Raw genomic sequence first — 23,789 nt, forward strand, 5'->3', positions numbered from 1 at the left:
CTTTATATTCAGCCGCCTCCAAGGACCCACTGATTGACTCATGAGGTCCCCTTAATCCGATTACTGATAATCCGGGATTTCCACTGGGCTCCTCCTCTAATGCATTTCTAAATTGTTTTTAAAAAAAGACCCCCTTCGCTTATACCATGTTGCTCCTCAAGGGTCAGTACTCCATCTCTAAGCCATACGCCGGGCTAAGACTCCCACGCTGCGCCAATTTTTTTAATATACTAAACTTAAACATTTCTTAGTCCCTTCAGGTCCCTTCATTAGCCCCGATTACTTGCATCCCCTTTCCCCAATTGAAAAATTGTGCATATCCCCCTCTACCCCGGAATATGCAATCTCAGGCTTATATAAATTACTTTTAATCTTCTAACCTGGAGTGCCTTCCCCACTCTTGCAGAGCCTGGGAGAGCGAGTTACAAATGAAGTTTCCCACTGAAAGTAGGAGATGATTCCATCTTTCACATACATCCCTCATTGCAACCAAAGTTCAGGAAACAAACTATAAAATAGTGTCCAGGTGGTTTCGGGTTCCCATGGTTCCGCATATGTGGCTTCCAAATGTTTCCAGCCTGTATTGGTGCTGTGGAGCACATGAGGGCACAATGGTCCACAACTGCCTTGCCCATCATTAACACCATTTTGGGGGGGGGGGGGGGGGGGAGTACTTAAGGTGATTCTAGAAGTTACTGGAATTGCGGTTCTCGAAAAACCTGAAGCAACATTATTATTTATGTTCCCTTTGTCAGGTCCTAGCTTAACCTCTTTCTGACATTTATCATAATATTACGTCCCTGAGCCCTGGGCCTATCTGACCAGGGACGTATTACTGCACGGGGATCTCCCGCGTACACAGGGGGTGCGCAGGTGATCGCCGCTGGGTGCCAGCTGGTTCTGACAGCTGACAACCGGCACTAAGTGCCAGGAGCGGGCACATACCGATCTCGTCACTTTAACCCCTTAAATACTGCGATTGAAATTGATTGCAACATTCTAGGAGCCAGCAGAAGGTTGACCACCCCTCTGCCTTTGGATTGAAGACCCCGAGGCATGATGATCGTTGCCATAATGACCCGATGTCGGAATGACGACATCCAGGTCACCAGAGTTAGAAAACTTGCTGATCCTGCCCAGTGCATGATGAGCAAGTTTCTGTGTCAGTGCAGAGCTGACAGTTTCTACAGCATGGGGATGCTACTGCATCCCCATGCTGTACAAGCAATCAGCCTCCAAAAAATGATAGTCCCATCATATAGGGACAAAGTAAAAAAGTTTAAAAAAAAGTAAAAAAACCTTTTTTTAAAATTGTAAAAAATATTTTGCAACGACCGGACTTATAAAACTGTCCCACTAGTTAATCCCTTTAGTGAACACCATAAAAAATAAAAAACAAGGCAAAAGACAATGCTTTATCATCATACCGCGGCAAAAAAAGTGGAATAAAACGCAATAAAAAGAGACGGATAAAATAAATACGGTACTGCTGAAAACATCAACTTGTCCCGCAAAAAACAAGCAGCCATACAGCTCCATCAGTGGAAAAGTAAAAGTTATAGCTCTCAGAATAAAGGGATGCAAAAGTCATAGTTACTCACCGATAACGGTGTTTCTCGGAGCCCATGACAGCACTACGGAGAGAGGGGATCCGCCCTTCAGGGACAGGAAACCTACAGATAAAAGGGCGGTACCTCTCCCTCGCATCAGTTGGTTTACAGAGCATTGGAGGACCTCCAAGTTAGTTTACAACAGAGAAAATACCATATTATAACATTTCTTAAAAAAAAGGATCCCCGTGCCTAAATTGTAATATATAAACTATATAAATCATATGTAATTAAAGGTGCTCACCGCACTCGTGATGGGAGGGAATAAGCGAGTGCTGTCATGGGCTCCGAGAAACACCGTTATCGGTGAGTAACTGACTTTCTCGGTCCCCCATGACAGCACTACGGAGAGAATTGCAGAGACTGAGCTTAGGGAGGGACCACCGCCTCAAGAACCCTTCGACCGAAGGTCAGGTCAGACACAGAGGCTAGATTTAATCTATAGTGCCTAAAAAAGGTTGACGGTGATGACCAGGTGGCCGCCTTACAGATCTGTTCTATTGATACCTCTGACCTCTCAGCCCATGAGGTAGCTACTGCTCTTGTGGAATGCGCTCTTATACCGTCCGGGATCGCATTCCCCATGGATGAATATGCCAACGCTATCGCCTCTTTTATCCACCTTGCCAAAGTACCTTAAGATTCCCGGAATCCTTTTCTGGGACCCTGAAAACAGACAAACAAAGAGCCTTCCTTCCTATATTCCCTGGTGGAATTTAGGTATTGGACTAGGCATCTTCTGACATCTAGATTATGGAAGTTCTGCTCTTTCTCATTTCTAGGGTTCGGGCAGAAGGACGGCAGGGATATTTCCTGTGACCTATGGAATTTTGACGCCACTTTTGGCAAATAGGCCGGGTCAGGTCTTAGAGTGACTATCATCCATGATGTTTGTAAAGGGGGGGGGGGGGGTTAGAGGACAGGGCTTGAATGTCGCTTATCCTGCGCGCAGATGTTAAGGCTACCCGAAGAATGGTCTTAAGAGATAGTATTTTAATGGGAATCATGTCTATGGGTTCAAATGGAGGACCAGATAATGCTGAGAGGACTAAATTTAAGTCCCATGGGGGCATTTTTTGGGTAACTATAGGTTTTGCTCTTGTTACCGCTTTAATGAATCTTATTATCCATGGGTTGGCTGCAATATTCTGGTTATAGAGTGCACCCAGGGCTGCTATCTGTACTTTAAGAGTACTAACCGCTAACCCCTGTTCCAGACCTTTTTGTAGGAACTCAAGTATTTTATTAATTGAGGGTCCCTCCTGGATTTTAACTTTGGATACAGACAAGAATTTTTTCCATGTTTTCCCATATATTTTAGTAGTAATAGGTTTTCTACATTTTAATAATGTTGTAACCAAGTTGTCTGAAAAGGCTCTTTTTTTTAATAGTTCCCGTTCAAAAGCCAGGCTGTCAAATGCAAGTTCGTCTCCTGTGGGTGGAAGATCGGTCCTTGCTGTAGTAGGTCTGGCAAATTCGGTAGAACCCATGGGTCTGAGACCGATAGCATCCTTAGCCAGGAAAACCATGTCCTTTTGGGCCAGAATGGGGTAATAAGGATCATTTTTGTTTTGTCCTCTCTGACTTTCCGAATGACTGCCGGAATCAGAATGGTTGGTGGAAAAGCGTATGTCAGTTTGTGTGTCCATGGAATCAGAAAGGCATCCAGAGCCTGGGGATTCCCTTCCGGGCTTAGAGAACAAAATTTGCTTACTTTTTTGTTTTTGTAATTGGCTACTGTCACTATATTGTCCGAGAAAATTCGGACAAGATGTCCCCGAATGTAGGTAAGGAATGATAGAAGAGCATGATGCACCGCCCAGAGTTCTTTTTGATTTGAGGATGCTGACAGTTCCTGAATTGACCAGTTGCCCTGAGCCACTCTGTCTGCCATGTGGGCCCCCCACCCCCTGGGACTCGCATCGGTTGTTATCACCCGAGATATTTTTGGTACCCAAGGAATCCCTTTTGAAATATTCTGGTTCTTTCCCCACCAGAGAAGGGAATGAATAACGGAGGAATTTAGAATGACCCTGCTTTCCAAATTGTTTTTTAATATTAACTGCCATTCTAGTATGTGCCACTGAAGCTCCCTTGTGTGGAATTGTGCGAATGGTATCGCCGGCAGGCATGAAGATAGAGACCCCAGCAGTGACATTGCCCTCCTTAGAGTCATGGAGGGGTTTTGCAGTGTTTGTGCTATCATGGTTAATATTTTGTCTTTTTTGGGGCCCGGGAGTCGGCATTCTTGAACCTGGGAGTCTAACGTCAGCCCTAGGAACTCCTGCACTTGAGAGGGTTCCAACTTTGATTTTTTTATATTTATGAGCCAACCCAAGTCCGTTAGAATAGTCATTACTCGGTCTCTCTGTTCTCTGCAACTTTGAGCCGAGTCGCTGGCAATAAGAAAATCGTCCAAGTAAGGGACTATGATAATGTTTTGTTCCCTTATGTGGGCCATCATCTCCGCTACTATTTTTGTGACTATCCGCGGAGCAATAGAAATCCTGAACGGGAGGGCCCTGCACTGGAAGTTTCTTATTTTTCCCTTTATGGACACCGCCATCCTGAGAAATTTTTGAGATTGTTCGTGGATGGGCACATGGTAATATGCGTCGGTTAGGTCTATCACAACCATGTAGCAATTTGGAAAGAGAATTTTTATTGTAGATTTTATTGTTTCCATTTTGAACCTGTGATTTCTTACATAATTGTTTAGATTTCTTAAGTTTATAATCGTCCGAAAGGACCCGTCGGGTCTCGGTACTAGAAACAGAGGGGAAAAAAACCCTTCCTCCATTTCTTGAGGAGAGATCTCCTGAATTACGGCTTTCTGCAGTAGGGAAATAATTTCTCTCTCTAATGCCGCTTGTTCTGCTGCCGAAGACCTCGTCTTTGTCACTACGTAATTTCGGGGGGGGGGGGGGGGAGGGGAAAGGAAATCTATTTTTAGACCAGATTGTAGGAGTCTTAAAATCCAGGTGTTGTTGGATATTTTTTCCCAGGCAGGAAGAAATGAGGTGAGCCTTCCCCCCACCGTAGGGAAAATGTCATTTGGAGGGTTTTTTATCACGGGAGGTGTTGCCAAAGAGGTAACCTCTATCTCGCCTTCTCCCTTCTTCCCATTTATTCTGTTCTCTGGGAGGTCTCCGACGAAAAAATTTACGGTTCCGAAAGGACTGTTTAAATGGGGCTGGCCCCAGATTTGGAAACCCCTTCTTTTTGTCTCCTGCTTTCTGGAGGATGTCATCCAGGGTTTCCCCAAATAAGAAATTTCCCTCACATGGGATAAAACACAATTTTATGTTTGGAGATCCCCTGGCCAGCTCTTAAGCCATAGGGTCCTTCTGGCTGCGTTGGAGAGGGCAGCGGCCTTGGATGTTAAACGTACTGAGTCCGCTGAGGAGTCCGCTAGGAATGCTGCTGCTGCCTAATTGCAGGGATTGAGTCTAGCAATTTACTTCTGGGTGACCCGTCCTTCATCTGGCTTTCTAGCTGGTCAACCCACACCATCAAAGACCTGGAGGTGCAGGTCGCTGCAACTGCAGGTCTCAAGCTACCCCCAGCCGATTCCCAAGCCCCTTTAAGAAAGGTATCCGCTTTCTTGTCTAAGGGGTCTTTGAGGGTACCCATATCCTCAAACGGGAGCGCAAATTTTTTCGAGGCTTTGGCCACTGCTACGTCCAATTTGGGTGCCTTGTCCCAAGAAGTGGACGCCTTGTCATCGAAGGGATACTTTCTTTTAAGCGAGGGTACTGAAGAATTTCTCCTGTCCGGTTTTTCCCATTCTTTTTTGATCAGAGTCTGGACATTGGAATTTAACGGAAAAGCTCTCCGCTTTTTTTGTCCCAGACCTCCGAACATAATATCTTGAGCCATTTTATCGGGTCTGGGATCCTCAACCCCCATAGTGGCTCTGACGGCTTTTACTAAAGCGTCCACTTCCTCTAGTGGGAAGCAATGACGGCCCGAATCTTCATCGGAGGAAGATAGGGAGGATTTGGAATAGTCAGAGTCCACGTCCTCAGACGAGGATCGGACAGAGTGAGAATATACCGTCTCCTTCACCTTTTCCTTCCCTTTTTTGGAAGATAACAGGGCATTCTGAACTTCAGATCTAATTATAGTTTTAAGTTCAGATGCGAAGTCAGGGGTTTCTTCACATAATAAACGCTGAATGCAAGATTTACAAAGCTTTTTTCTCCAGGTTACCGGCAAAGCTTTGTTACAGGTGGGGCAGACCCTATTTTTCTTTTTCTCCAGGCTCTTCTTACCCTAGTAAGGGAGAAGAGGGAGCCCTATTATAAAAAATGTATACTTTCACGTAGATCACTCACCATTCGGATGTGGAGGCAGGTACCGGTTCTGGAGGAGGGCCCGGGTCTGGCAGTGGAGCCTCTTGAGGAGGGGAGTTAGTCCCTGCAGCAGATCTGCTGCGCTGTGTGGATCGACTGCTTGATCCACTTCTTCTGGAGCTCTTTGGGTCCCCCTTCTTATGGTGCTGCTGCCTGGGCTGCAGCTGCTGTGGATCGCTGTCCTCCATGGTTAAAGGGAGATAGTGCGACAACTATGTGTGCAACATCTCCCTTTTTTTAATCCGGCGCCACCCCCGGCGTTCTGCCTCACTTCCGGTCCTGCGCACATCCCAGGGAGAGGAGAGATTACCGCGCATGCGCGCGGAGATGACCCGGAAGTTAACGCCGCATTTCCGGAGCGGCGGCCATCTTTCTTCACCCGCAGCGTGCAGAGGCCGGCACAGGAGCTCCGGGTGACCAGCGCCCCTTCCTCCCTCAGAGTCTGGTGGCGGCCTCTCCCCCGCACACCCTGAAGAACCCGTCGGTTCCAGTGGTGGCGGCTTCGGGTGCCAGACAAGCCGCGGCAGGAGCCACCTCGCTGCCGGAACCCGACTGTCCGGTCCCGGTCCTTTGGATACGGCGTCTTCGTGCAGGTACTGTCGAAAAGAGGTTCCCCGTCAGGGACAGGAAACCAACTGATGCGAAGGAGAGGTACCGCCCTTTTATCTATAGGTTTCCTGTCCCTGAAGGGCGGATCCCCTCTCTCCGTAGTGCTGTCATGGGGGACCGAGAAAATAATTATTTTTTTCCATAAAATAGTCTTTATTGTGTAAAAGCACCAAAATATAAAAAAACTATATATAATGAGGTATCGCTGTAATCGTACTGACCCGAAGAATAAAACAGCCTTATCAATTTTACAACACACTGAACAGCATAAATCCCCTACCAAAATAGAATTTCCTGAATTGATGGTTTTTGTTAATTCTGCCTGCCAAAAATCGGAATAGAAAGCGATAGAAAAGTCATGTGTCCGAAAATGGTACCAATAAAAAAGTCAGCTCATCCCGCAAAAAACAAGCCCTCACATGACTGAGTATACCTATGGAAAAATATGGAAAAATAATGGCTCTCCAAATGTGGTGATGCAAAAACTATATTTTGCATTAACCCCTTCACCCCCAAGGGTGGTTTGCACGTTAATGAACGGGCCAATTTTTACAATTCTGACCACTGTCCCTTTATGAGGTTATAACTCTGGAACGCTTCAACGGATCCCAGTGATTCTGACATTGTTTTCTCGTGACATATTGTACTTCATGATAGTGGTAAAAATTATGTGATAGTACCTGCGTTTATTTGTGAAAAAAACGGAAATTTGGCGAAAATTTTGAAAATTTCGCAATTTTCCAACTTTGAATTTTTATGCAATTAAATCACAGAGATATGTCACACAAAATACTTAATAAGTAACATTTCCCACATGTCTACTTTACATCAGCACAATTTTGGAACCAAAATTTTTTTTTGTTAGGGAGTTATAAGGGTTAAAAGTTGACCAGCAATTTCTCATTTTTACAACACCATTTTTTTTTAGGGACCACATCTCATTTGAAGTCATTTTGAGGGGTCTATATGATAGAAAATACCCAAGTGTGACACCATTCTAAAAACTGCACCCCTCAAGGTGCTCAAAACCATATTCAAGAAGTTTATTAACCCTTCTGGTGCTTCACAGGAATTTTTGGAATGTTTAAATAAAAATGAACATTTAACTTTTTTTCACAAAAAATTTACTTCAGCTCCAATTTGTTTTATTTTACCAAGGGTAACAGGAGAAAATGGACCCCAAAAGTTGTTGTACAATTTGTCCTGAGTACGCCGATACCCCATATGTGGGGGTAAACCACTGTTTGGGCGCATGACAGAGCTCGGAAGCGAAGGAGCGCCATTTGACTTTTCAATGCAAAATTGACTGGAATTGAGATGGGACGCCATGTTGCGTTTGGGGAGCCCCTGATGTGCCTAAACATTGAAACCCCCCACAAGTGACACCATTTTGGAAAGTAGACCCCCTAAGGAACTTATCTAGAGGTGTGGTGAGCACTTTGACCCACCAAGTGCTTCACAGAAGTTTATAATGCAGAACCGTAAAAATAAAAAATCATATTTTTTCACAAAAATTATCTTTTCACCCCAAATTTTTTCTTTTCCCAAGGGTAAGAGAAGAAATTGGACCCCAAAAGTTGTTGTACAATTTGTCCTGAGTACGCCGATACCCCATATGTGGGGATAAACCACTGTTTGGGCGCATGGGAGACCTCGGAAGGGAAGGAGCGCCGTTTGACTTTTCAATGCAAAATTGACAGGAATTGAGATGGGACGCCATGTTGCGTTTGGAGAGCCACTGATGTGCCTAAACATTGAAACCCCCCACAAGTGACACCATTTTGGAAAGTAGACCCCCTAAGGAGCTTATCTAGATGTGTGGTGAGCGCTTTGACCCACCAAGGGCTTCACAGAAGTTTATAATGCAGAGCCGTAAAAATAAAACAAAAATCTTTTCCCACAAAAATTATTTTTTAGCCCCCAGTTTTGTATTTTCCCGAGGGTAACAGGAGAAATTGGACCCCAAAAGTTGTTGTCCAATTTGTCCTGAGTGCGCTGATACCCCATATGTGGGGGGGAACCACCGTTTGGACGCATGGAAGGGCTCGGAAGGGAAGGAGCGCCATTTGGAATGCAGACTTAGATGGAATGGTCTGCAGGCGTCACATTGCGTTTGCAGAGCCCCTAATGTACCTAAACAGTAGAAACCCCCCACAAGTGACACCATGTTGGAAAGTAGACCCCCTAAGGAACTTATCTAGATGTGTGGTGAGCGCTTTGACCCACCAAGGGCTTCACAGAAGTTTATAATGCAGAGCCGTAAAAAGAAAACAAAAATTTTTTCCCACAAAAATTATTTTTTAGCCCCCAGTTTTGTATTTTCCCGAGGGTAACAGGAGAAATTGGACCCCAAAAGTTGTTGTCCAATTTGTCCTGAGTGCGCTGATACCCCATATGTGGGGGGGAACCACAGTTTGGACACATGGAAGGGCTCGGAAGGGAAGGAGCGCCATTTGGAATGCAGACTTAGATGGAATGGTCTGCAGGCGTCACATTGCGTTTGCAGAGCCCCTAATGTACCTAAACAGTAGAATCCACGCACAAGTGACCCCATTTTGGAAACTAGACCCCCCAAGGAACTTATCTAGATGTGTTGTAAGAACTTTGAACCCCCAAGTGTTTCACTACAGATTATAACGCAGAGCCGTGAAAATAAAAAATCTTTTTTTTTTCCCCACAAAAATTATTTTTTAGCCCCCAGTTTTGTATTTTCCCAGGGGTAACAGGAGAAATTGGACCCCAAAGGTTGTTGTCCTATTGGTACTGAGTACGCTGATACCCCATATGTTGGGGTAAACCCCTGTTTGGGCACACGGGAGAGCTCGGAAGGGAAGGAGCACGGTTTTACTTTTTCAATGCAGAATTGGCTGGAATTGAGATCGGACGCCATGTCGCGTTTGGAGAGCCCCTGATGTGCCGAAACAGTGGAAAACCCCCAATTATAACTGAAACCCTAATCCAAACACACCCCTAACCCTAATCCCAACAGTAACCCTAACCACACCTCTAACCCTGACACACCCCTAACCCTAATCCCAACCCTATTCCCAACCGTAAATGTAATCTAAACCCTAACCGTAACTTTAGCCCCAACCCTAACTTTAGCCCCAACCCTAACTGTAGCCTTAACCCTAGCCCCAACCCTAGCCCTAACCCTAGCCCTAACCCTAGCCCCAAACCTAACCCTAGCCCTAACCCTAGCCCTAACCCTAGCCCTAACCCTAGACCTAACCCTAGACCTAACCCTAGACCTAACCCTAGACCTAACCCTAGACCTAACCCTAGACCTAACCCTAGACCTAACCCTAGACCTAACCCTAACCCTAGCCCCAATCGTAACCCTAACCCTAGCCCTAATGGGAAAATGGAAATAAATACATTTTTCCCTAACTAAGGGGGTGATGAAGGGGGGTTTGATTTACTTTTATAGCGAGTTTTTTAGCGGATTTTTATGATTGGCAGCCGTCACACACTGAAAGACGCTTTTTATTGCAAAAAATATTTTTTGCGTTACCTCATTTTGAGAGCTATAAATTTTCCATATTTTGGTCCACAGAGTCATGTGAGGTCTTGTTTTTTGCGGGACGAGTTGACGTTTTTATTGGTAACATTTTTGGGCACGTCACATTTTTTGATCGCTTTTTATTCCGATTTTTGTGAGGCAGAATGACCAAAAACCAGCTATTCATGAATTTCTTTTGGGGGAGGCGTTTATACCGTTCCGCGTTTGGTAAAATTGATAAAGCAGTTTTATTCTTCGGGTCAGTACGATTACAGCGATACCTCATTTATATTATTTTTTTATGTTTTGGCGCTTTTATACGATAAAAACTATTTTATGGAAAAAATAATTATTTTTGCATCGCTTTATTCTCAGGACTATAACATTTATATTTTTTTGCTGATCATGCTGTATGGTGGCTCGTTATTTGCGGGACAAGATGACACTTTCAGCGGTACCATGGTTATTTATATCTGTCTTTTTGATCGCGTGTTATTCCACTTTTTGTTCGGCGGTATGATAATAAAGCGTTGTTTTTTGCCTCGTTTTTTTTTTTTTTTTTTTCTTACGGTGTTTACTGAAGGGGTTAACTAGTGGGCCAGTTTTATAGGTCGGGTCGTTACGGACGCGGCGATACTAAATATGTGTACTTTTATTGTTTTTTTTTATTATTTAGATAAAGAAATGTATTTATGGGAATAATATATTTTTTTTTTCATTATTTTGGAATATTTTTTTTTATTTTTTTTTTACACATTTGGAAAAAAAATTTTTTACTTTTTTACTTTGCCCCAGGGGGGAACAATACAGATCGGTGATCTGCCAGTTTGCATAGCACTCTGACAGATCACCGATCTGAGAGAAGTGCAGGCTGCTTCACAGTGCCTGCTCTGAGCAGGCTTCAGTGAAGCCACCTCCCTCCCTGCAGGACCCGGATCCGCGGCCATCTTGGATCCGGGTCTGGAGCAGGCAGGGAGGGAGGTAAGACCCTCGCAGCAACGCGATCACATCGCGTTGCTGCGGGGGGCTCAGGGAAGCCCGCAGGGAGCCCCCTCCCTGCGCGATGCTTCCCTGCACCGCCGGCACATCGCGATCATGTTTGATCGCGGTGTGCCGGGGGTTAATGTGCCGGGGGCGGTCCATGACTGCTCCTGGCACATAGTGCCGGATGTCAGCTGCGATAGGCAGCTGACACCCGGCCGCGCTCCCCCCGTGAGCGCCGCCGATCGCGCTGGACGTACTATCCCGTCCGTGGTCATGGGGGCCCACCCCACCTCGACGGGATAGTACGTCCGATGTCAGAAAGGGGTTAAAAGCGTCTTTTAGTGTGTGACAGCAGCCAAACATAAAAACCCAATTTAAATCTGGTATCGCTGTACTTGCACCGACCAGAAGAATAAAGTCGCCTAATCAATTATACCACACGAGGAACGGCATAAAAAATAAATTAAACCAATTCTTCATCTGCTGCTGATCTTTTCATTCTGCCTCCCAAAGATCGCAGTAAAGCTTGAGGCACATTTGTCCTGCGCCCTGCGATGAGCGCTACATCTGGAGTTTCCGTGTAAATCTCAAATGCGTGATTCAGACGGAAACTATAATGAGGCAGATGAAGGCACTGTGGACGCTGTCTGACCTGTGATCTGGCAGTGTTCCTTTTTTTTTTTTAGGATTGCATAAAAGTGCTGTCGGCCAGTTTTGGGCACTTCAGAGAAGGACACAGCTGAACAGAGACATACTGATAGGGAATTTAGACTGTGAGCCCCATTGGGGACAGCGAATATGTTAGCTCTAAACAAAAATAAAAAAAGAGAAAAAAGAACAGAGGTCAGATGGAGTCCAGAGTAACTCCAAAGTGTAAAAGTTCAAAAACTCAGTGTAGAGAGCAGGATAAATGTGATCCCAAACGTTACGTAAAAGGTTTCCAATAAAAGCTTCTACTCAATCCACAAAAAAAGAAAGCCCTCACTCAAGAAAAATAGTTCCTCACTCGCCAAAAGAAATTCAGCAAATTCTCCACTCTCAAGTCCAAAAGCTCCCTCCCTTTTGAGCCCCACAGTGTACCTAAATCACATATTGCATCCATGTTTGGCATTTCGGAAGCGATGAGAGCCCGCCCAACTTACGGGTGCATGCCTCCAGAAGCACGGGCTGGGCATAACGTACTGGTGACTACAGCGTACTGGTCACTACAATGGCAGTTTGCAATTTTCAATCAGCAACATTCATTGCTGCTTGTTTCTGGAAAAATACCCATGGAGTCAAAAATCGCCACCACACCTGTAGATAAATTCCCCAAGGGGTATCATTTACAAAATGGGGTCACTTGAGGGGGGAGTGGATTCTGCTCGTCTAGCAATTTGGGGCTCTGTATATGGAGTCCACAAACTTTTCTAGGAAAATCTGCGCTCTAGGAGGCAAATAGCTCTCCGTTCCTCCCAAGTCTCTCCATATTGCTAAATAGTACTGTACAGCCACATATGAGGTATTGCCACATTCAGTAGAAATTGTGGGACTAATGTTGGTGCCATTTTGGTATAATTTGACTTTCCACTTTGATTTGGAGTACCATTCCAAATTCAGACCTCCATGGGATATTCATTTTGGTTTTAAATTTATCATTTTTCTGTTTTAGGCCATGTTCACACTTCGCGGTTTTTACCGCGGATCCGCGGCGATTTTGATGCTGCGGGTCCGCAGCAGTTTCCATAGCGTTTACATTAACATGGAAACCCTATGGAAACCGCAAACCACTGTGCACATGCATGCTGTTTAAAACCCGCAGCATGTCACTTCTTTGTGCAGAATCGCAGCGATTCTGCACCCATAGAAATGCATTGAACCGCTTACTTCCCGCATGGGGCTGTGCCCACTTTGCGGGAAGTAAGCGGATAATGCGCGGTTGCTACCCGGGGTGGAGGAGAGGAGACTCTCCTCCAGGCCCTGGGAAGCATGAATAGTGTAAAAAAACAAGAATTAAAATAAAAAATCATGATATACTCACCTCTCAGCGCTGCACACGGCTGTCCGGTCTCAAGTTTGCTGTGCCGAGCAGGACCTGCGGTGACGTCGCGGCCACATGACCGTAATGACGCCGCGGTCACATGACCATGACGTCACGAAGGTCCTTCTCGGCACAGCATCTTTGCAATCGGACCGCCGAGTGCAGCGCCCAGGAGATCCGGACATCGGAGGGTAAGTATAACCAATTTTTATTATTTTTATCATTACTATTGATGCTGCATATTGCTGCATATGCAGCATCAATAGTACAGGAGTAATCCCACAGCGGAAACCGCGGAACAAACCGCGATAAATCTGCAGGGATAACCGCAGCGGTTTTGCCCTGCAGATTTATCAATTCCGCTGCGGGATAAACCCGCAGAGCACACCACAAAGTGTGCACATGGCCTTATTGTTCTCAACTCATTCCACTATGTAATAAATAAAGATTTGCAACTGCAATATTTCATTCAGGGATATCTAGGATGTGGTATTTTAGAGTTCCCTTTATTTTTTGACCAGTGTGTATATATTTTCATCTTTTACATTTTAAAAATTACAAAAAAGAAAATTGGCAGATGCAAAAGTTTGGTTAGCACCTAGTAAAACCCCTGTTTGAAAGTATCACATCGTGTTTGAGGGATTTTCATCCATTCTCCCTTAGAAAATTCTTCCAGTTCTGCGAGATTCCTGGGTCATCTTACATGCACTGCTATTTTGAGATCTAGCCACAGATTTTCAATGTTCAGATCAAGGAACTAGGAGAGCCATTGTAAAACCTTCAGTTAGCGCCTTTTGATGTGGTCTATTTTGGATTTTGACGTGTGATTAGAATCATTATCCATTTGTAGACGCCATCCTCTTTTCAGCTTCAACTTCTTTAGAGATAGAGTTATGTTTGCATCAAGAATTTGTTGAAATTTCACTGAATCCACTCTTCACTCCACCCGTGAAATGCTCCCCTTAACACTGGCTTCAAAAAACACCAAAGCATGGTTAATCCATCCCCATGCTTAATGATTGAAATGATTGACGAAATGTTCTTTTCCTGAAATTCTGTGCCTTTTTTTCTCCACACATACATTTGATCATTGTGGTCAAAGAGTTCTGTTTTAACCTCATTGGTCCACAGGACTGGTTTCCAGAATGCATCAGGCTTGTTTTGATGTTCTTGTGCATATTTCTGATTCTGAATTTTATGGAGAGGACGCAGGAGTGGTTTTGTTCTGGTGACTTTTCTATGAAGGCCATATTTGTACAGGTATCTCTGAACAGTAGAACAATTTACCCACTTTACCAAAGAATTTGTGTTTGCAATCATTTTCAGGAAGAAACTGAGTATTATCTGACAGAATTGCAGGGGTGTGAATACTTTTGGCCATGACTGTATCAACATGTAGATATGATTGATTCAGAAAAAAGTATGCGGCACTCACCATGGCAGCTTGAATGAAAAGTCCTTTATTTTGTGACTATCATCTTAGACTTGGACTTTTCATTCAAGCTGCCATCGTGAGTGCAACATACTTTTTTCTGAATAAAAAATAAATAAAAAAGGAGACTTAAAAGACAGACAACTTAAAAAGCACAACAAAACATAGGGGATAAAATGCAAATACTTAAGGCACTAAAAAGGAAAAATGTACTGCCAGAAAACTGGAGAAACAGCAAGGATGAATCGGGGCCAATATCCTTATATTAATGATCCAAAATTCTTGGAATGCGATCATCGTTCTATTGTATTCCTTGTCTATCCAGTTATACCTGTATCTTGCTGAGAAACGTGTGATGGAGACACAACAAAGAACTACTGATATCAAAAAGACTAGCATAAACCTGCAATGCAGCTTTCATGACAAGATCGGAACCAATGCTTATAAACTGGAAATAAAAAAAAATGAAGCTGCTTACCCTGCTGACTTCTGTGGCGGTCACATCTGGAAGACAAAATAAAACAAAAACATAAGAATACACAGAGAAAAAGTTGTGATATAAAAGACAGGAATTGGAAATGCATCAGTTATTAACCCCTTCATGACCTTGGGATTTTCCGTTTTTCCGTGTTCGCTTTTTGCTCCCCTCTTTCCCAGAGCCATAACTTTTATTTTTCCATCATTATGGCCTTGTGAGGACTTATTTTTTGCAGGACGAGTTGTACTTTTGAACGACATCATTGGTTTTAGCATGTTGTGTACTAGAAAACGGGAAAAAAAATTCCAAGAGCGGGGAAATTGCAAAAAAAGTGCAGTCCAACACTTGTTTTTTGTTTGGCTTTTTTGCTAGGTTCACTAAATGCTAAAACTGACCTGCCATTATGATTCTCCAGGTCATTATGAGTTCATATACACCTAACATGTCTAGGTTATTTTTTATCTAAGTGGTGAAAAAAAATTCCAAACTTTGCTAAAAAAAAAAAAAAAATTGTGCCATTTTCCGATACCCGTAGCGTCTCCATTTTTCATGATCTTGGGTCGGTTTAGGGCTTATTTTTTGCGAGCCGAGCTGGCGTTTTTAATGATACCATTTTGGTACAGATACATTCTTTTGATCGCCCGTTATTGCATTTTAATGCAATGTCGCGGCGACAAAAAAAACGTAATTCTGGGGTTTCAAATTTTTTTCTCGCTACGCTGTTTAGCAATCAGGTTAATCTTTTTTTTAATTGATAGATTGGGCGATTCTGAACGCGGCGATACCAAATATGTGTAGGTTTGATTTTTTTTTTATTGATTTATTTTGAATGGGGCGAAAGGGGGGTGATTTAAACTTTTATATTTTTTTTTTTAATCTTTTTCACATTTTTTTTTTTTTTTTACTTTTGCCATGCTTTAATAGCCTCCATAGGAGGCTAGGAGCTGGCACAATGTGATCGGTTCTGCTACATGTAGCTGAAATGCAGGTGTGCTATGAGCGCCGACCACAGAGGGGCGCTCACAGCAGACCGGCATCAGTAACCATAGAGGTCTCAAGGACCTCTATGGTTACAATGCAGAAGCATCGCTGACCCCCGATCATGTGATGGGGGTCGGCGATGCGCTCATTCCCGCCGCCCGGCCAGAAGCGCCGGTTAAATGCCGCTGTCTGCGTTTGACAGCGGCATTTAACTAGCTGTTCAAAACAGCTGACATGTCCCGGCTTTGATGCGGGCTCACCGCCGGAGCCCTGCATCAAAGAGGGGTATCTGACCTCGGACGTACTATCCCGTCCGAGGTCAGAAAGGGGTTAAGCTTAAGGCCATGTTCACAGGTTCAGTATTTTACATTAGTATTTGTAAGCTAAAACCAGGAGTGGAACAGTCAGAGGAAAAGTATAATAGAAACACGTCACCACTTCTGTATTTATCACCCACGCCTGGGTTTGGCTTAGAAATCTTGATGTGGCCTTACACTAAGCAAAACAGGGTACAGTATCATCTACTTAAAATCAGTGATCTTTTTCCAATAAACTTTATTGGTTTTATAAATTTTGAAGGGGGAGGGTAAAGGAAAAGAAAAAAAAAGGGAGGAGGGAAGAAAAGGAAAGACCCCCAAATAATATGGGGAAAAGGGAAGGAGAAAGAAAAAAAGACAGGCATACATACATATAGACATTCCCGTAAATTTACACAAAACAACTGTCGCCTGAAAAAGAAACTCAAATGGTACACGTATACAATTGCGTAAGACACCGAATTAAATGTAGCTCAATATCAGCATCTGAAAATAAAAGTCAGTAAACTTAAACAGTACATGAAAATAATTGCATAACACCAAAATAGATGTTGCTTAGTATCGGCTAATGAATAAAAATCAGTATATAAACCTGTCAAGTCCGGGAACACCATAAGGTGACCCAAGACTGGTTGGAGGGCAATGTCCGGTTCTTCTTAAGTAAGATAACAAGTGGAATAAAGAATTAGTCAAGTAGGATGTCTATTTGATGTACACAGAGAGGAGGTATCGGAGGAAACTACAGAAGATGTCAATCTTATTCTTTTCAGAAAGTTAATTCCTTCCTCTGGAGACGAGAGAATAAATCGTTTTGAAGCATATTTCACTTGTAGATTAGAAGTCTTTGTCCATTGGTAGGTTATTCCTGCGTGTAGGAGTTCCCGAGTGGTTTGGAAGAATGATTTGCGTTTTTGCAGGGTATCTTTAGACAAGTCCTTGAAAAAAGTTAGGTTGTTGTACGAACATGGAAGGTGTTTTGAGTCTCTTGTCAGCATAAGGAGATCATTCTTAACCCCTGTAGAATAGATGGATACGATGACATCTCGAGCAATGTTTGTAGGGAGAGAGAGTGGTCTTTGGATTCTGAAAACCTTGTCGAGTGAGTTATCATTGAAGAAATATAATTTTTTAATTGTGAAGGCTGGACCGACTCAAGTATTCCTCTAATTTTTATATTATTTTTTCTTTTGAAGTCTTCATAGATAGCCAAGTAGTCTCTAAAAAAATATGATGTCTTTTTGGATCTTCTCCAGGGAGTCCGAGAGTACATGTGGACTAGGAGCATGGATGAAGGGCGAAATCTGGTAGTTTTTGTCTAGAGTCCGTTATTTTTGAATCTTGAAGAGAGGCATTGGGGACCTTGGTAGAATTTAAGTTAGAGTCTTTGATTATGAAATGTAATGTTTCTTTAAAAAGCTTCTTGATAAAGGATTCAGAGGCTTTTACTGTATTTGACTGTTGAGGAATGGGTATTTTAGGTTTATACCCAAGTAGATTATTACCCTTTTCCAAGATGTTTGCCGATGTTAAAAGGGCTCTGCAGATATTGATCATAAAGCTTTCAGATGGGTAGTCATCAGAAGCTGGTGTGTTATCTATTAAAGAAACATTGGGGATATGGTCCTCAGGCCCCATATCAGATTTTTCTTGATCTAAATCAGTATTAATTGGTTGACTTAGTGATTTTCCTATGGGCTCATGAGTCTCGTAATCAGTAGAACTCTCTGGGGAGGAATGTTGGGATGAAGTTTCGTCAGATTCTGTATAATTAGTAAAGTCACTGTCCCTATGTTCAGAAGTATCTGTCATTTTAGTAAATTCCTCTGAGTGGACACTTTCTAGCTCTTCAATTGAGTTAGGAGAATAAGGGCTTGTTTCCATTTGCGAGAAACACGTCCGTGTCTCGCATGTGGAAACCAAGCTGTGGCGCCGGCACTCCAGAGCGGAGCGTGTGGCCGCATAGGAACACATGGAGCTGCACGCTCCGCTACAATGTGCCGGCGCCAGAGTTTGGTTTCCACATGCGAGACACGGACGTGGAAGTGGAAACAAGCCCTTAGAAGAATTATCTGTGTCATGGTTTAAATCAGTCTGTTCTGTTTTAACTACTGTGTCATTGTTATTTTTGTAAACTGGATCTATGGTAGAGGTAAAAAAAGGAGATACTTTTTGGAATAATTCTTCAAGGCTTTTAACACACAGAAGCCTGGCTTTTTCCAATATGGATTTTTGACATGTCAACATTTGTTTAAAAGAATCACTTTCCATTATGGAGGGAAAGGAATTATAATCCGAGATTTTATTCATTAACTGATAACCGTCAGTAGGAGAGTCAATTATATTACTGCACATTCCCATGTCCTGGTATTGCTTTTCCCCAAATTTGGGGGTAATATTTGTGGCATTAAGGGAGGCACAGTCTTTTGGTGTGTAAAGAGATTGGTCACAGCAATTCCAATATAATGATGAAGCCCCTTTGTCAGATGGGCTGGTATATGTTTGCCCCTTATTATCAGGGACATCCTGAGTTACCCCTGTGATTTTTGGGGTGTTACAGTGAAGTTTAGGGGTGGCACACGACTTCAATAGAGGAAGGTGCTGTGTGGCGCTATATTGCAGTAGCAGGGTACCATTGGCCGCTCCCAACTCCGTTTATAGCTGTGCAGCGGTGAGACTCCCTCTTCCCCGACTGTCACACCAGCTGCTCTGCTCTCTGAATTGTCTTAGGCAGCCGGCGGGTGTATCTCCAGGCCACATAGGTCCCTGCTCCCCAGCCCCCATCGGACAAAATCGGCCTCGCAAGACTTGCCTGATCTTGGAGTGAGGTAATTATTTAGGGATCCGTCCATCTGTAGGGTCTCAGTCTCCAGACTCGTCACATACTCATGACTCTTTTCCACATCTTCATCAGCAGGAGCCTCGGTAAGTGCAGGCTTCTCTGACTGTGACATTGCTAACGTCATCCGGCATCTCTCCTCTCCCTCAGGCAACGATGACTCAGCGCAGCCTCTGGTTTTCTTCCATTTTGAGTCCCGGTTGTCTGAGGGGACATCCGAGATCCTCCTCGACACCGGGGCAGAAGGGGCTCTCCTCGAACAGGTCTGTACTGTTTGTGCCGGGATCTTCAGAGCTCCAGCTCTCTCTGCTCCGGCGGTGATGGCATCTCTGTGGGAATCACCTTTCATAACTGCCTGTCTGTCAGCGGCGGCCATTTTGCTTGGCAGGCTTACTGTAGGCAGGGAAGTTGTAGTACCTGTTTTCTTTGTGGTACCCAATTTATTCTTCATTTTGGAAGTTGCTAGTGTGTTCCAGGTGATTATTCAAACGTTTTAGTCCCTAAATTTCCACTTTAAAATGCCTAAGGTAGCTTAAAATAGGGGATTTTTCAGGAGCTCTGTAAAAGCACGTCTGCTCCTGTCCCCTGCAAACCACGCCCCCTAAAATCAGTCATCTTATAAAAAGGAATTAGGCTCCTGAAAATAAACAACGTGAGCCCGGTCAGGTAATAGTGCAGCGCCCCTGAGACCTGGTCGTTGCAGTACTGATGCTCCGCCACTAAGGGGAGTGATGGTACGTCTGATGGCACTAAAGGAGTTCACCTGACCAGGTATCACAGTCACACATTACACTTCACACTCTGGCCACCAGGGGGAGCAAAGGGTTCTATGTATTAGGCCACTCCTCACAATCTGGTAAAACTGGGGGCTGGATAGGAAGTTAGCCAGAAGCTGACTGGGTTGGAACCAGGCAACATCCTGTGGCAGAGGGTGTTGCAGGGGAAGATTCAGGGGGGTCTCTGTCAGGGGTGGGATCCTGACAGTGACCTAGTGAACAGAACAGAATGTTACAGAGCCGCGCCTGCACTTGAATGTGGCGGCATCCTAAGAAAGGAAACAAAGCGAGGTTTATTGTGGAGAAGTGAGAAACGAGATCGCAGCAAAAAGGAGATAAAGCTAGTAGGAGTCGTGCCTTAAGATCGTGGCAACATCCTACTGAGGCGCGTAGCCGGTGGCCGGAACGCCGAGGAGGTATTGGGCTCCAAGCAGTACTTCAAACAGCGGCAGGACAGTTGATTATAGGTTGGCTGTCTCACCTAAATCACCTAAGCAGACATAGGGGGCAATTGTGGGAGAGGGGCGACGCTAGGGTCCCGGAAGAACTCCAGGCCTACCCGTCATACGGGTGCGTCCTAGCCATATCATCTGGGGGACGGAGAAAGAACATCAGAACAGATACGAGTTGTGAGAAAGAACATCAGAAACAGACAACAGATGTGAGGACTATCCCGTGGTGCTCAGCAGGGAGGTACTACAACACACAGGCGCTAGAAGGTAGGCACTGATTTCCACCTGCAAAGGAAACTCTGGATGTGCCTTCGGACTGGCCGGTCTCAGCCAGCCCTGTTAGCAGTACTCTGGATTGCGGATCCCAAAGCCTTCAGTAAAGAGGTAAAGAGACTGCAACCCTGTGTCCTCGTTATTCATCGCGACCTGCACCACGCACCCTCATCACACCTTTCATTGGACGCCCCTTAGCAGGGTCACGGACCGCGGGTCTAGCCACCGTGACAACCCAGGACTGAGACTGAGAGGCCCGGGATCGAGTACCCCGCGGCCCTGCGTCTGGGGGCGCTCCAACTGGACACACAAATTTAGAAAAAAATGCATTTTATGTTAAAACGTCATTGCTTATGCTGTGTGCATATTAGCAGTGAGACTTTACTTATTGACTTGTAGATAGCCAAACATTCTTATTACTCTGCAAAACTTATTTGCAGCCTTGTCTCAATTTTTTCATATTGACAGGGATGTACAATAAAAAATTATAATATGGTAACATGTTAGCCATAAAAATCGATGTAAATACTTAAAAAAAAAATATTTACATTCATATTGACATGAATTTTATAATACATATTATATGGTTCCAAAATGGTCACCCCCTTTGGAATAAATAACTCCAATCACATACTTTCTATAACCTTCAACAAGCTTTTTACAACTGGAATTTTGGACCACTCTTTTGCAAACAGCTCCAAGTCTTTCATATTTGAAGAGTGCCTTCTCCCACCAGCAATTTTAAAACTACGTGAACACGTTGCGGAAAGTCCTGCAGATTTTTCCAGACTGATTTTGGTAAATTCGCAGGTAAACCGCACTGCGGATTACCTGCCGAATTACCGTGGATTTACCGAGGTTTTTTTTGCGGATTTCGTGCGGATTTCACATACGGTTTTACACCTGGGGATTCCTATTAAGGAGCAGGTGTAAACCGCTGCGGAACCCGCACAAAGAATTGACATGCTGCGGAATAAACGCTACGTTTCCGCGCGTTTTTTTTCCGCAGCATGTGCACTGCGGATTTTGTTTTTCATAGGTTTATATTGTACTGTAAACACATGCAAAACCGCTGCGAATCCGCAGCAAAATCTACAGCGTGTGCACATACACTAAGATTTCTCCACATGTGTTCAATGAGATTTAGATCCAGACTCATTGCTGGCCACTTCAGAATACTCCAGCACCTTTGTTTCCATCCATTTCTGGGTGCTTCCTGAAGTATGTTTGGGGTCATTGCTGGAACCCATGACCTAGGACGCAAACCCATTTTTCTGACACTGGACACTACATTGCAACCCAAAATTCTTGGCTGATCTTCACATTTCATGATACCTTGCACAGTTAGGGTGCCTAGTGCAAGAGGCAACAAAGCCAACTAAAAACTTATCTGTACCTCTATATTTGACTGTAGATACTGCGCCTTCTCTTTGTAGGATTCATTCTGTTTTCAGGAAACCATTGAATGATGTGCTTTACCAAAAAGCTCTATTTTGGTCTCATCTGTCCACAAGATACTTTCCCAGAAGGACTTTTGCTTACTCACATACATTTTGGTAAAATGTAGCCTAGCTTTTTTAGGTCTCTGTGTCAACAGTGAGTAGGACGGGGCTGTGACTGAAATTCAGCCATGGGATGAGAGTACACAGGCCCACTTGTGCACTTAAAGCACCGCTCCAGCACTGGAGGGGTACTACTAATCTAAGTCCCCATTCCATAGTATTACACTTACCCACCGCTGTCTTAACCCCTTCCCGCCGCGGCCCTTTTTCCTTTTTGCGTTTTTCGCTCCCCTCCTTCCCAGAGCCATAACTTTTTTATTTTTCCGTCAATAAGGTCATGTGAGGGCTTATTTTTTGCGGGACGAGTTGTACTTTTGAACGACACCATTGGTTTTACCATGTCTTGTACTAGAAAACAGGAAAATTCCACGGGTGGTGAAATTGCTAAAAACTCCCACACTTGTCTTTTGTTTGCCTTTTTTACTAGCTTCACTAAATGCTAAAACTGACCTGATATTATGATTCTCTAGGTCATTACGAGTTCATAGACACCTAACAAGTCTAGGTTATTTTTTATCTAAGTGGTAAAAAAAAAAATCCAAAACTTTGCTTAAAAAAAAAAAAAGAGCGCCATTTTCCAATACCCGTTGCATCTCCATTTTTCGTGATGTGGAATCGAGTGAGGGCTTATTTTTTGCGTGCCGAGCTGACGTTTTTAATGATACCACTTTTGTGCAAATACGTTCTTTTGATCGCCTGTTACTGCATTTTAATGCAATGTCGCCGCGACCAAAAAAACGTAATTCTGGCGTTTCAAATTTTTTTGTGGCTACGCTGTTTAGCAATTAGGTTAATCCTTTTTTTATTGATAGATCAGGCGATTCTGAAAGCGGCGATACCAAATATGTGTAGGTTTGATTTTTTTTTTAATTGTTTTATTTAGGATGGGGCGAAAGGGGGGTGATTTAAACTTTTATTTTATTTTTTTTTTCATATTTTTAAAAACATTTTTTTTTTAACTTGTGCCATGCTTCAATAGCCTCCATGGGAGGCTAGAAGCTGGCACCTGTGGATCGGCTCCGCTACATAGCAGCGATCATCAGATCGCTGCTATGTAGCTGAAATGCAGGCTTGCTATGAGCGCCGACCACAGGGTGGCGCTCACAGCAGGACGGCATCAGTAACCATAGAGGTCTCAAGGACCTCTATGGTTACTATCCTGACACATCGCCGACCCCCGATCATGTGACGGGGGTCGGCGATGCGCTCATTTCCGGCCGCGCGCCCGGAAGCGGTAGTTAAATGCTTAGGTTAATAGCGGTGGGTGAATCGCGATTTCACCCGCCGCTACTGTGCGCACATGTCAGCTGTACAAAACAGCTGACATGTCGCAACTTTGATGTGGGCTCACCGCCAGAGCCCACATCAAAGGGGGAGACACGACATGCGCCGTACTAGTACAGCGCATGTCGTGAAGGGGTTAAATGGACCCTGTCACCTCGTTTTTTCGATATGAGATAAAAATGCGGTTCAAAAGGGCCTGAACTCAGCTTTACATCAGTACCTTTCATATCCCCCACCTTTGCTGTCAAAATACCTTAGTAATCTCTCCGTTTTCGTATGTCAATCACCCCGGTCCGATGGGCGGGGCCTAACCGCCAA

General features: G+C 44.1%; 1 protein-coding gene across 3 annotated transcripts in view; it reads right to left on the reverse strand.

Moving 5' to 3' along the window:
• The window catches only part of PDE10A (phosphodiesterase 10A), a 519,247-nt gene that overhangs the window by 72,211 nt on the left and 423,247 nt on the right, over positions 1-23,789 (reverse strand). For all 3 annotated transcript variants that reach the window (XM_077289174.1, XM_077289173.1, XM_077289175.1), the window contains exon 3: positions 14,991-15,016. In XM_077289174.1, coding sequence (XP_077145289.1) covers positions 14,991-15,016 — 26 coding nt within the window. The remainder of the gene's footprint in view (positions 1-14,990; positions 15,017-23,789) is intronic.

The sequence above is a fragment of the Ranitomeya variabilis genome, chromosome 2 (genome assembly GCF_051348905.1).
Source record: "Ranitomeya variabilis isolate aRanVar5 chromosome 2, aRanVar5.hap1, whole genome shotgun sequence".
Taxonomy (NCBI): domain Eukaryota; kingdom Metazoa; phylum Chordata; class Amphibia; order Anura; family Dendrobatidae; genus Ranitomeya; species Ranitomeya variabilis.